The 14,342-nt window shown below is 32.0% G+C and overlaps 1 protein-coding gene across 1 annotated transcript; it reads left to right on the top strand.

Annotated features, from left to right (window-relative positions):
• The first annotated feature begins 8,369 nt into the window (after window positions 1-8,369).
• On the top strand, window positions 8,370-10,056 carry LOC149555049 (basic helix-loop-helix protein A-like). The gene is made up of 3 exons (XM_089833576.1): window positions 8,370-8,425; window positions 8,561-9,157; window positions 9,741-10,056. The coding sequence occupies exons 1-3, from the start codon at window positions 8,396-8,398 to the stop codon at window positions 9,870-9,872; spliced, it is 759 nt and encodes a 252-aa protein (XP_089689702.1). The 5' UTR covers window positions 8,370-8,395; the 3' UTR covers window positions 9,873-10,056.
• The last annotated feature ends 4,286 nt before the right edge of the window (window positions 10,057-14,342 follow it).

Raw genomic sequence — 14,342 nt, 5'->3', positions numbered from 1 at the left:
TCATACCAAGCCCTTGGAACCTACTTAAGCTCATATAGAGCTTTCTTGAGCCTAAAAATGAAAATATTAGGATCATGAGTTTCAAATCCTTTAGGTTGCTCTAGATATACTTCTTCTATAATCTTTCCATTTAGGAATGTTGTTTTTACATCCATCTGATGTACTTTCCATCCCTTCGATGCTATAATTGCCAAGACTACTATTACAGAAGTATATTAGGAAACAAGAAAAAACATTTCTTCATAATAAAGGCCTTCTTTTTGAGAGAATGCTCTGGCTACAAATCTAGCTTTATATTTCTCAATGCTACCATTAGCAGGATGCTTTATTTTAAATATCCACTTGGAAGAAATGAAAAAATTTCCTTTAGGTCTTGGAATAATTTCCCAAACATCATTCTTCTTAATAGATTGGTATTTCTTTCCAATCTGTATGTTTAATAGCATCTAAAGGATTGGTTGGTTTTGTTTTCGACAAATCATTCATGTTTTCTATATAACTAGAAAATCTTTTAGGTCTTTTTCTTTCTTTGACTATTCTAGAAGGTGCAGCAAAGTCTTGTGCTTCCTCGATTATTTTAATGGACCAAAGTGGTCTTTTCTTTGAATTTTAAGTTTTTCCAAGATTTAGATTTTGAATTTCATCTTTAATTTCTTCTATGTTCTCCCTCTAAGACTCAGACTTAGTATTTCTTTTAGAACTAGGCAAAGGAGAAGGTTCTTCAAAACTTAGGGCTCTTTTGAATGCTAGATCTTCTTCAAAAATAACATCCCTACTAAGTTCAATCCTTTTCTATCCAGGTATGAAAATCCTATATGCTTTAAAAGTTTCACTATACCCTACAAAAGTACCTTTCTTCCCAAAGGGTTCTAACTTAGTTCTATTTTCATTGGGAACATGGATATATACAGGGCACCCAAAAATCCTAAGATGACGTATATTGGATTTAACCTTAGTAAAGAATTCTTTAGGAGTTTTATCTCTAAGGTAAGAGTGAGAGCTTCTATTTTTAATATAGATAGCCATACAAGAGGCTTTTTCCCAAAGATAATATTCTAGATTTTGATCAAATACCATAGCTCTAGCAGCTTCTATAATTGTTCTATTCTTTCTTTTTTCTACCCCATTTTGTTCTAGATTGTAAGGAATGGTGTACTCCTTAATTCATGTTTCGTTACAAAACCTTTAAAAAAAATTGAGGTGTATTTCCCTCTATTATCAGTTCTAATAGTTTTAATTTTATGTCTTGATAATTTTTTAGTTAATGTTTTGAATTCTTTAAATCTCTTTAGGGTTACTTCTAATTCTTTGCATTTTAGAAGTAAATCCATATTTTCCTAGAGAAGTCATCTATGAACAAAATATAGTGCTAGAATCCTCCAAGAGAAGGAAAAAACATAGGTCCACCTAAATTTGAATTAATTAATTCCAAAATATTGTTGGTTTATCTAGTGCTATCATGAAATGGACTTTTGGTATTCTTACCTAGAGCACACCCTATGCATATGCTTGAGTGGCATTTATTTAGTTTAGGTAAACCGGTAACCATCTTCTCCATAATTGATAAGGTTTTGAAATTTAGATGTCCTAACCTTCTATGCCATATATTTCATTTATGTTTGTAGCTTCATGAATTAAAGCTTGAATGGGTTGACTAGGTTCTGAGTTTGATTCGTACAAATACCCTTTTCTCTGACCAATCAAATTTTCTTTCTTAATTGAGGATTTCTTTGCCTAGGTTATTACTTTTCCATCAATGAAAGAAAAATTATGTCTATCATCTTCAAGTTTTGTAACCGAGATTAGATTTCTTTTTATTCCTTGTATGTAGAGTACTCCTTTGAGAAGAAGATAATTTCCTAATTTTAGTTTCAAGGTGCAAATCCCAATTCCTTCATTGGAATGTGCTAAATTATCACCAATGGTGACTTCACCATTAACCTTTTCTAATATAGAGTCTAGTGTTTCTTTGTATCCTATTATATGTCTAAAAGATCCACTATCAATTGCCCATACTTGAGATTTTGTTTGATAGTGACAAATACAATACATGATTCTCGAGATCATAGTTATCTTCTTCCTTGGTACCATTTGTATACTCCACTTTTTGTTTAGAATTCTTAGGACAATTAGATCTATAGTGTTCAAACTTTTCACATCTAAAACATTTTATTTTGAATAGATCTTTCTTGGGTTTTTCATTCTTTTGATTTTCACTTTTCTTATTGAAATGCTTCTTCTTGCCCTTATAGGAGTTTGTATTAACAACATGAAGTTCTTCATCTTCTATTGTCATTTTCCCTCCTTTTTTATAAAAAAATTATGGATTCTTCTTGAAGACAATCCCCCTTATGTTTGTTGAAGTTAGGAAGTTTATCTCTGGCACTTATTCCTTGTGCAAAAGTTTCCCATGAATTTGGTAATCTATCTATAACCATCAATGTTAGTTCCGTGTCACTAATAATGGTTCCTATACTTGATAATTCATCTCTTATGTTGACAACCCTTAGGAAGTGAGAATTCATTAATTCTCCTTTCTTTATTTGTGTGTGATTTAGTTTCCTTTTTAGTGCAAGAAATCTAGTTGCATTGTTGAACTCATATGCATTTAGTAATGCATACATCATATCAAATGTTGTCTAATGTTTTTCTAGCATAGGTACAATATCATTCTTTATGCCATCTAATATGATATGAATGGCTTTTCTATTTCCTTTACTCCATAGATTTTTATGAGGTTCAACATCAGGTTGTTTGGATGTTGAATCAACAAATTGTTTTACAACATTTTCTTCAAGAATCACCATGATTCTAAATTTCTAGGCATCAAAGTGTTCTTTCCCATCAAATCTATCCTTGGGTCTAATTATATATGCCATTGAGGATAGGATAATGATGCTAGATATATATAGGGTTTGATTACTTAAATTTGTAGAGCCTAGGTTTGACTACCAAAGCTCTAATACCATGTAAAGTTTTTGCAAATTCTATACTAAATAATTCAAACTTGTATAATATCCTTGACTACGAACTTTTTAATATTCTAAAGTATGGAGGAGTTGTCAACTTTTATTCTGAACTAAATGTTATTTATCTTTGCAATAAATTTGAATTGGTATTATTGCTTGAGGGAGTAGACTTGTAATTATTGTGTCCTCAAACTGCAATAATTCCTACCTTTAATACCATGACCAAAAGGCATGTCCCTGAAAGGGACATGACCCTCCCTAGGTCATCTTATACTCCTCTCCATAAATCGGCAACTTGAAGAAGATGACTAATCATAAACACAACTAACATAATATATTAAGTTTAGTTTATCATTAACTTATCCTAAAAATCACTGCTCATCCTAGAGGTGTATGACATATATATATAATGTCCTAAAATGATATTAAAGGAAGAAGAATAAGTGTGGTTTGCACTCTCAAACTAGCATATTATCACAGTTATAAACTTAACAACTAGGGGAGAAATCTTCCTCTCCTAAGGGGACCCACCAGGTAAAGGTTGTGGGGTAGAGGTTCTAGGGATGGTAATTCTTAGGGGGATATGGTGGGGGTGGGGGTTATGTAGAGCTAAGATATCTACCTCCATAATTCTAAGGGGTAACAAGGCTAGATGGAATTGATAAAGAAGACAAAACATTAACCCCTTGCAAAGAATAGTATAATTAACCCCTTTTTTCATCTTTTCCTTAACATTAGAAATAGTATCAACTAATTCATGTAATAGGAAGAAAGGAATAGAAATATAATCATGATGGTGGAAGTGATTTAAGAAAGGAAAATGGTAGTAGTAGAAAACACCATACCTCCCTTCTAGAGTTGAATACTTCATCAATACCAAACACACTTCATTCCATGTCTTAGGGAGCTTGTCATGTAGAAACCCTCCATATTGATGAATGAGTTCTTCACCCTCCTAGAAAAAGCAATTTAGGCTAGCTTTGCCCACAACCCTAGCCACCTTCTTCCATTTTCTCTCTTTCATTGCAAGACCTATCGCCAAAGAAATAAGTTCCTCAAACACCTAAAATGTAATGCCATTAACCATCACCTTTCATTCATCCTAGGAATTAAAAAATTGTTGGGAACAACTCTCATCAAACCCATTCAATGCCTTCATGAATGGAACCAATCCCCCTTCCTTAAGAATATACTAGGTTAGGGGTTAATGGGAAATTTCCTTGATCATCAAAGGTTCTATATGAAACAAATCCCCCACCCCATAATAGTAACCTTCACCAAAATTCTTGCTCCGTTCAAAGCTCTAGATCATAGGAAATTTTTAAAAACACAACCACACTTATGCAGAAAAATGAGTTGTACTAAGTACTCATAGAGGTCTTTACTGTCATGAATACTAGTGTCACTTCTCTGATTTTTTATCACATGCCAACTACATTTATCCCAATACCACTCTTTTTCATTGTTTCCAAGATGTCGAAGCCATTTTAAATTTGAATTATTACTTGGTGTCTAGAGAAAAGTAATGATAAAGAAAATTATAAACAATACACTCAAATTGCACTTTGATTTGGTTCCCCTTTCGAACCATGAAAATTTATTATTGAAAGTACCCTTTCCTTCCTTCCTTGTCATCTGTCCATAGAAAACTAGCCCCATTAGTCGACTCAACATTAAGTTGTCATTAAAAGCCATAAAATCTTTGCAAGTAGACCTAATCATGGAATATTTTCTTTATTCAATAAAAATCTTGCCAAATTTGGTAACACTCCAATTTCTCTCGAGGAACGTAATCCATGCACTCTCAGACTCAATGCTGCCATCACGTCAGTTGCCACATTGCCCTCCCAATAAATATGCTCCAAATAATACCTTTCCATGATAGTTAATAAATGTTAGATTTATTCTATCACCCTTTTGATCACCCAACCATATTTCATGTTGTCTTTCACTATTTCAACAACAATCTTTGAGTCCCCTTCGATCTCCACATTCTCCCATCCCACCTCTATAATCATGTTCAAGCCCCAAAGGAGGGCCATAGCCTTTGCAACATTATTCGATACTTTCCCTAGATTAAGAGCATAGGCAAACAACATTCTACCATTACAATCTCTGACCATACCCCCTCCTACCAAACCCTCCCTTCTCACTACTCCATCAAAGTTAAGCTTAACCTAACTCTCCTTAGGTGGGCACCATCTTGTCCTTGGTTTTGCAAGTTTTTTTTTTGAATTATCAACCTCCAAGAAACCTTGTTCAAAATTTCACTATTTAGGAATCATTTACTCTGTCATAGTGGGAGGAATATATGGTTTCCATCACTTACAGTTTTGCATGTTCTCCAAAATCAACTTGAAGATCAACTTAGTTACAACCTCCTCACGTATTTCATCATTTATGAAGACCCTATTATTTCTCTCCTTCCAAATGTCCTAGCAGACATGGGGGGGATCACCTTCCACATTTGGATAAGGAGTAGGTGGAGGAACAGGTATTGCCAATTCACAATGAATTGATCAATCCCATTATGGAAAACCCAAACTATCTCCAACTTCTAAAATAACCTGCCTTAGATGTTAACAACAAAGCTACACTCCAAGAACATATGGGGAATACTTTCTTCTTCACCTTTACATAGATAACATCTATTTGGTAATTGGAATCCCCTTTTCCTTAGGTTATCTAGGGTAAGAATCTTCCCATGCATAGTTACCTACCACGAAATATTGACTTTCAGAATCAAATGACTGAACCAAATTTTCCTCTAGCAATTAGGTTCCAAATCTTTCTAAAAAATCATCTTATAAGCAGAACCTATAAAAAAATCCCTAGATGAGGTTGCCTTCCAAATGAAGGTGTCATCCCTAGCCACCCCCAAAATTTTGTAACCTTTGAGGAGCTCCTCCATTTCCTATGCCAAACTACCACCATCAACATAACCTTAGTGTAGTTTTAACTTCTTTCAGTTCCTTCCTAGCCCAATGAAATCCATCACCTTACTTCCTACCTACAATTGGAGATCCTCTCTAAGGATACCAAAATTTGTTTTGACCAAAGGTTTACCTATTAACCAAATATCATCCCAAAAATTAACTTGGCTACCCTCACCTCCCAACCACCTCACTCCTTCCCTTAGTAGACTTCTATTTTTTTTTAATGTTACCCCATATCCTAGACCCCATGGGAAGGTCATTTCTTTAGATACATTGAATATAATTCAAGTTCCCTAAGTACTTAGTTTTGAGTATCTTACACCAATTGGCTTCACCCTTAGCCAATTTCCAAGCAATCTTAGTAAGGAGAGTTTTATTTAAGTCTGTGATCTTTCTTATACCTAAGCCACCTTTACTTTTTGGTCTACACATAGTATCCTAACTCACCAGACTTAGCCTATTCTTCTCCCCCCTCTCCCCCCTGACCAAAGGATGTTTCTTTGGATTTTCTCTAGTTTCTCAACCATTGCCTAAGAGATTTTCAATAGGGAGAGGAAGTAGACTAGGATACCCTGAAGTAAAGAAGTCAATAATTGAAGCTTGCCTGCACTACTTAAAGTTTGTCCTTTCTGCCCAATCAACTTCTTTTGCATCTTGTCTAGAATAATATTCCAAAAGTGATTACTTACCTCTTTAATAGTCAATGGGAGCCCCAAATACATATCTAGAAGAGAGGCAGTATTACAACTAAGAATATTTAGTACTCTTCTCTAGATATCCGACTGAGTGTTGATATGATTGTTGATTCTATTATTAGTTACTAAGTGTTCCCATTTATAGATGGATTCTCAAATTATAATTAGATATTGTCCAATCCAAAAAAGTAACATAAAATTTATTTACTACTCCCTGGATATAATGTGTTATATTTTATTATTCTTTGTTTTAATAATATTGGACCTATTTATCAATGACCCAAAACTTTGATTCTTAGTTATCTAACATATAATATTAGATCTAATTAGATGTTTCTACTAACATAATAGCTATCAAAACCATCATTGTTCTAGTGAATTTACTATGCATCTCAAGACATGTATCTGATAGTTTTTTGCATATTCAACCTAGTTATTATAGGAATATTTTACCTAAAGGTGACAAGAAGCATCACATAGCATAACTTATGTAACATTAATTATAACATATATGTCCTATTAAAAATAACTTACATTATAGACCTCTTTCACAACTAATTTGATATTGAGTTTAGTTAATTATTTTTTACTTCTTTATAAAATTTGAGAAACAAGATACATATAAGTTAGCTCCAATGTTTAAAAGAAAATTTAAAATTTACTAGAAATGACATTGTTGTAATTATTTACTCCCTTCGAATCTCCAATCTATTTTATATAGCCAAGCCTAATAAATAAATTCTAATATTGTAAACTTAAGAGGTTTAAATAAGGCATTACCCAACAATGATTTCTTAATGCAATGTTGATATGATTGTTGATTCTATTATTAGTTACTAATTGTTTCTATTTATGCATGGTTTCTCAAATTATAATTAGATATTGTCCAATCCAAAAAAAGTAAAATAAGATTTGTTTGCTACTCCATGGATATAATGTGTCATATTTTAATGTGCTTTGTATTAAATAATATTAGACCTATTTATCAAAGATCCACAACTTTGATTCTTAGTGATCTAATATATAATATTAGACCTAATTAGATGCTTCTACTAGCATAAAAGCTATCAAATCCATCATTATGCTAGTGAATTTTTAAGCATCTGAAGACATGCATCTTAAAGTTTTTGGCATATTAGACCTAATTATTATAGGAATATTTCAGCTAAAGGTAACAAGAAGCATAACTTATGTAACACTAATTGTAACATATATGTTCTATTAAAAATAACTTATATTATAGACCTCTTTTGATATTGACTTTAGTTTATTTTATTTTACTTTTAAATATGTTAATTCCATTAGATATACAATAAACACCATCCTTTTGACTTGTTAAACTGAAATTTATTTTCAATCTATAATGTAACCATTAGTCAACATAACTCACAAATTTAAATCCGGTCATACAATGGAGAACGGCCAAGTTTTGCTTATTGCCCACCGGTCCTAAGATTAAGATAGAATTTAGCAAACGACAAGAGTATGACATGAGTATGAAAGAGTCAATGCAAAGACTTGAAACAAAACAAACAAAGACTTAGAAACCTTGAGGACGTGATGCACACCAAATAGTATTAGCAGTTGGTTAACTAAATACCAAAGTGGTTTTACTGTGAAGCATTTGCTGCCTTAGGTCACTATCCCCAGTGGATTCCAAGGAACCGGCAAACTTTGAAATGGTCAGTGCAAATCTTAGAAACAACTGCAAGCTATTATCTGCCTCGCTATATAATAGTCATTACCAAGATCATTACAACCCTAACATAATCTTGGAAACCACTATCAATTACAGATGGAGCTGCAACTCTTGAAGACAAACTCTGTAAGTCTACTTTTCCTTGTTAGAACACTTAATTTATTTGGCTTTTAGGTATGGAAGATTTGAAGATCATTGTGGGAGACAAATAAAGTTATCTAGTCTAATAAACTTTGTTTGACATGGATTTTGCAAGTGCAGACAGGATATGAAGATTCATCCCACAAGACCACTCATTTTGTGTGTACTGAGTATGCTGATTCACAAGACTTATGGTCTTCACCATCTTCGTTATCACCCAATTCTTGTGTTGAATTGGGCACCTTTGATAATGATTTGATTTCCTTGTCTCCTGAGTCCCATTTTCAGCCCTTCCAAAACCCTAACTCTTCAAATGATCAGCTGTCACAAGATGATTTCATTGAGTCATCTTCCAATGATCCTCAAACCCCTTTCACAGACTTTTCTATACCAGAACAATCCAACAATACCACTATTCCATGTGTGAACAGTAGAAGTGCGTTTGTAGAATGGAGAAGTTATAGGCCTCCTTTAAATTCCTTGCAGCCCACAAAATCACAGTCCCTACACAAGTGCTGCATTAGTTTCTTGAATTGCATAAAGGGTCATAAAACTAGTTCTTTGAATACCAAGAATGGTGGAAAACGCGGACTAAATGTTAATCATAATATCTCCGAGAAGCTTGCAATTCGCCATGCAGAGGCAGAACGTAAGCGGAGAGGAGAGATGAAGAATATATATTTTGCTCTGCGTAAACTACTACCAGAGTATGCTAAGGTATTCTTTTATGTATTTTATAGCGCTTGGTTTACACTCTACAATGTAATCATTTAATCACTATTGGATTTGTTTGTATGTTTCTTTTAAATTTATTTTAGGATCTCACTTTTTAATCAAGTGTGATTTAAACTATTGATCTGAAAAATCAGACACACATTGAAGAAATTTGATAAAATCAATGTACATATTAAGTCTTGAAGAAATTTGACAAAATCAATGTACATATTAAGTATTTGATTTGTTTACAAAATATATGAACATTGTCAGAGATGATTTGTTTGCATAATATATGAAAATTAAGTGTGGGAGATGAAATAGAGAAAGATGCTGTTTGCTTCTTCTTTTCAATATTTTAGATTTTATGTAGTGATCTATCATTAAGAGGAGAATAATGATATTACTTCAACAATCTATTGTTTTCCCAAAAAAAAATTGATATTCTTAAGAAAAGTGATGGTAGATCACCGAATGTAATCTTAAAAGGGCAAAAAACATACGTAGGGAACTCAAAAGATTTATAATATTATATTACATGATTTCTACAACCAGCTAAAAGAATTGTTATTTACATGTGTTGCAGAAGAGCAAGGCTACAGTGCTTATACAGACACTAGATTACATCAATCATCTGAAGAGGCGGGTAGAACTACTGGAGAAAAGGAACGAGGAGCTGGAAGAATTTCTTCGTACTCGCACGATAGCTATTGACTGAATTGACTGTTCCTATTATTGTAGCCTGGTATTTTTCTAATTAAAATGTTCTAAAATGACTAGTAGCCATGTGGCCAACAGAGATATTGACTGCAGTACTAGCCGTTGTTATTTGAACAAAAATCCTCTCATTTCACTCTAGTTGCTTATCACATGCAAAATAAAGTAGCAATGGTTTCCTTGCATGATCTTCTTGATCAAGTTCTCTTCCTTGTAAGTGTTTCTCGGTCTTCAATGATTTTGAATGAGCGTATCAAATCTTTCTAAATATAAGATGTTAATAATATAAGGGATGAGGACAGGATTAATTCTTAGTTTTTTTTTTAATGAAGTTGAATGATTTTGTATGAGTATATCAAAGATGATTAAGCATAAGATTCTATTATCATAAGAAATTACTTTACGATTCTTCTATCGATAAGATTGATTCTTGGTCTTTTGATGAAGCTGGTTTGTTTTTGAATGAATATATCATATCTTACTAAGAATAGGATTCTAATATCATAACCTGGATGAGGTTAGGATTCTTTCTTGGACAAGAATGGTTCTTAGTCTTTTGATAAATTTGAATGATTTTGAATGAGTATATCAAATCTTACTAAGCTTAACATCTCAATATTAAAAGAGATGAAATAAGGAATACACCTTTGACAAGATTGGCTCTAGGTCTTTTGAAGAAGTTAAATCATTTTAATTGAGTATATTGGATCAGCTTTAGTCTAAGATACCAATATCACAAGGAATGGGGTTGGATTCTTCCTTGGACATGATTGGCTCTTGGTCTCTTGATGAAGATGGACGATTTTGAATGAGTATAATAGATCTTACCAAGAATAATATCCCAATATAATAAGGGATGAGTTTAGGAATTCAATGTTGACAAGATTGGTTCTTGTTCTTTTGATGAAGTGAATGACTTTGAATGGGTATATCTTACTAAGTGTATCATCCTAGAGTAATAAGAGATGAGATTGAGATTATGTCTTGGGTGAGATTGGTTTTAGTCTTTTGATGAAGTTGAATGATCTTGAATAAGTCTATCAAACCTCACTAAGAATTAGATCCCCATATCAAAAGGGATAAGGTTAGAATTCTATATTGGACAATATTATTGGTCCTTGTCTTTTGATGTGGTAGAATGATTTAGAATGAGTATGTAGATATTCTTACTCAACATAAGATCCCACCATCATAAGGAATGACGTTAAGGTTTTAGCTTGGACAATATTGAGTTTGGTCTTTTAATGAAGTTGACTGAGTATATAAGTTCTTACTAAGAGTAAAATCCCAATATCATAAGGGACGAGGTTAAGATTCTTCTTTGGACTATAGGATTTGACATTTTCTTTTTGACATAGTTGATTGATTTTTAATGAGTGTATCAAATATTGTTTAACATGAGATCTAAATATGATAAGAGATGAGTTTAGGATCCTTCCATCAATATGATCAACTCATCTCGTATTTTGGTGAAGTAGAATGATTTGGAATGAGTATGCTAAATCTCATTGACCATAAGATCTAATATCTTGGGTACATTGATTTGAGGTCTTTTGATGAAGTTAGGATTGAACCTTGGACAAGGTTTTTTTTCAATCTATTAATTAAGTGGAATGATTTTGAATGTGTGTAAGAAATCTTGTGATATTGTTATAAGGACTTAACTATGTAGTTTTTGAGTGAAACTCATTGACTCATGTTTCATGAGTAGGGATTCACACATGAATCCACCTCTCATGAGAATAAATGGAACACTTAGCACTCATTGGATCTAGGTGATGCTCATAGAGATGGATTTATGTGAGAATCACTACTCATGAAGCATGAGTCAATGAGTTTGACTCAAAAACTACATAGTTAAATCCTGATAGCAATATCACAATTTGACTTGCTATGGAAATATCTCCTAGAAATTTTGTTGAGCATAGGATCCCCATATCATAAGAGACGAGGTTAGAATTCTAACTTGGACAAGATCACTTCTTGGTCTTTTGATGAAGTAAAATTATTTTGAATGATTCTATCAAATAGTACTAGAAGTGTAAGGTTAGGACGAGGTTAGAATTCTTCCTTGGACAATCGTTTGATGAAGTTAAATTATTATGAATGATTCTATCAATTAGTATTAGAAGTGTAAGGTTGGGACGAGGTTAGAATTCTTCCTTGGACAAGACCACTTCTTGGTCTTTTGATGAAGTTAAATTATTTTGAATGATTATTTCAAATAGTACTAGAAGTGTAAGGTCCCAGTATCATAACAGATAGGATTAGCATTTTTTCTATGGACAATTTTCATAGAAGGGGTACACCTTAGTTTTTGGCTTAAAATCATGGAGGCCTTTCACTTTATTTAGAAATGTGCTCACATATTTTTGTGGGTTTGATATTAAGCCATCCAATTAAAAAAGAAGGCAAAGGACTAGGAGATGATAGAAAGCTTCAAGTTGTATTTTGATAAGAAAGGAAAAAAAATCTTTCTCAGTTTTATTTCCCAACTATTATAGCGATACAACAAAGAGTTTTAGTGATACCCTAAATTTTCTCGTACACATTGTTTGTATTATTTTACATATCAATACCAACTTTTCTATTTTATAAAGAGGATTTTATTTTTAATCTTTGTTATATTTTTTAAGAGATGGGTACAAAGGAATAAGTCTTTAATTTTTTTAAAGGTATTTTCAAAATATTAATATAACCTAATTGAATATAGCTTAACCTAAGTACATTACTAACACCATTTTGGTTTTTCTATAAACAATCTTGACAATTAAATTAAATGGTCACTTCTAGCATGTAGGAAAATATAACACAATCTATTCTTCTATTAGGTTGATTTTTCAAGTTTGGAAGAAATATTTTTGTCTATATAAATTGTTATATAGCAGTATAATTTTTATATTAAACTTAATTTTATGTAAGATTTAAGATTTATCAATTACACATTTAGTGTAATATGTTAATAAAATATTTATCTAACATGTAATTAAAGAAAGAAAACTAACTCAAAATCAAACACAATAAAATAAAATAAATAAATATAAAGCTTTAGAATTGTTAAAGGAAAAAATGAATGTCAATTCTTAAAATATGGTTTTGTTCAAACACAAACAATTTAATGAAATTTATTGGTAGTAACAAAAAATTGCTAGTATCATCTCCAAATATAGCATCTTACTACTTCAACTATCTAAATTATAGTCTTAAGAAGACTCATGTCGAGAAATCACAAAACATTAATAAAACCTATGTTATTCTTTAAGTAAAATTCTACCTTTTTATATATATACAACACCAAAACCTTCTCTCCTCTAACATACTATACTAGCAAAACATTCAAATAATTATAATTACCTATTAAATAACATTAAAATTTTGAAATCACAGCTCTTTCAAAATTTATTTTTTCCTTAATTAAAAATTAAAATTTTGAAATAAATTTATTAAAAAAATTGATTTCAACAAAAGAATAACTATCACCCTCCATATTTGATTAATTTTATCACTCTAATTATAAAAAACAAAAAAAATTGAATCTAATCTATATTTTCGATTAGATCTCTTATTGTACACATAAAATATCCATTTAATTTTTTTCCATTGCCAACACTAGATTGCAATAAATTGACACACAAACTAATTTCCCAAATGGGAGATCCCCTTGAGAGAACATATATTGCACTGTGTAAAAGATCAATTTCTGACTGATCTGAGCCCTCCAACATGGAGTTTGAAGAGGAAGATAAATCATTTTGTAAGGCTCGTATTTTGAGACCTGTGCATAAAATTAAATCTAACTAGTTGAAATGAAGGCCTCTAGATCCTATTACCTCATCCATTCATTATTCCTGTCTAAAATGAAAAATAAGAAGATTTCAGGGCCGTTTTGTTGCTGCAATTGAATTGGAATAGGAATCGATAAATTTCTAAAAAAATATTTTTTAATTTGGGTGTGCCAAACTAAAATTCAGAATCGAGATTTGTATTCCCATTTTGACTCTAAAATGAAAATTTGCAATTCTACAAGATACCTTTTACTGCAATTTTAATTGCTATTAATATTTGGCTTTTAACTATTTGATTAAATTTTGAGATCTACTTAAAGGAAATCAAGGATCTACTCATGCATTTGTGTGCTTGCAGGGGTTTTCAGATTTTCTATGAAAGATTTTATCATCTCTTCTGGGCTTTCTATGGTAACTGCATCATGTTTAATGGTTGAACCTCTAGAAGCGAAAATCGTTACACAATACATTTGCCAAAGTTGCCAATTCTTTGGATAATTTTCCCGACTCCTCTACACCCTGTTTGATTATGGTGTTTCTCCATTCTAAATCATCCCTTAAGATGTACAATAGGTTGTTGTCAATACCATTAACAGGCTTCTCACAAAGGAATTTCATCATGCTGCAATTTTTTACATCAGCCATCTCGGCCACTATAGTTGTCCATTGAGTTATCTCTTTCTCCC

This window comes from Cupressus sempervirens, chromosome 5, assembly GCF_028749045.1.
Source record: "Cupressus sempervirens isolate cs-2001-9-10 chromosome 5, ASM2874904v1, whole genome shotgun sequence".
Lineage (NCBI taxonomy): Eukaryota > Viridiplantae > Streptophyta > Pinopsida > Cupressales > Cupressaceae > Cupressus > Cupressus sempervirens.
The sequence above is the reverse complement of the archived record's forward strand: the minus strand, read 5'-3'. Positions and strand labels throughout refer to the sequence as shown.

Coding starts and splice junctions, on each gene's coding strand:
- LOC149555049 (XM_089833576.1), top strand. CDS start 8,396: ATGGAGCTGCAACTCTTGAAGACAAACTCT. Junction 8,426..8,560: donor AACTCTTGAAGACAAACTCT/GTAAGTCTACTT, acceptor TTGCAAGTGCAG/ACAGGATATGAAGATTCATC. Junction 9,158..9,740: donor TACTACCAGAGTATGCTAAG/GTATTCTTTTAT, acceptor CATGTGTTGCAG/AAGAGCAAGGCTACAGTGCT.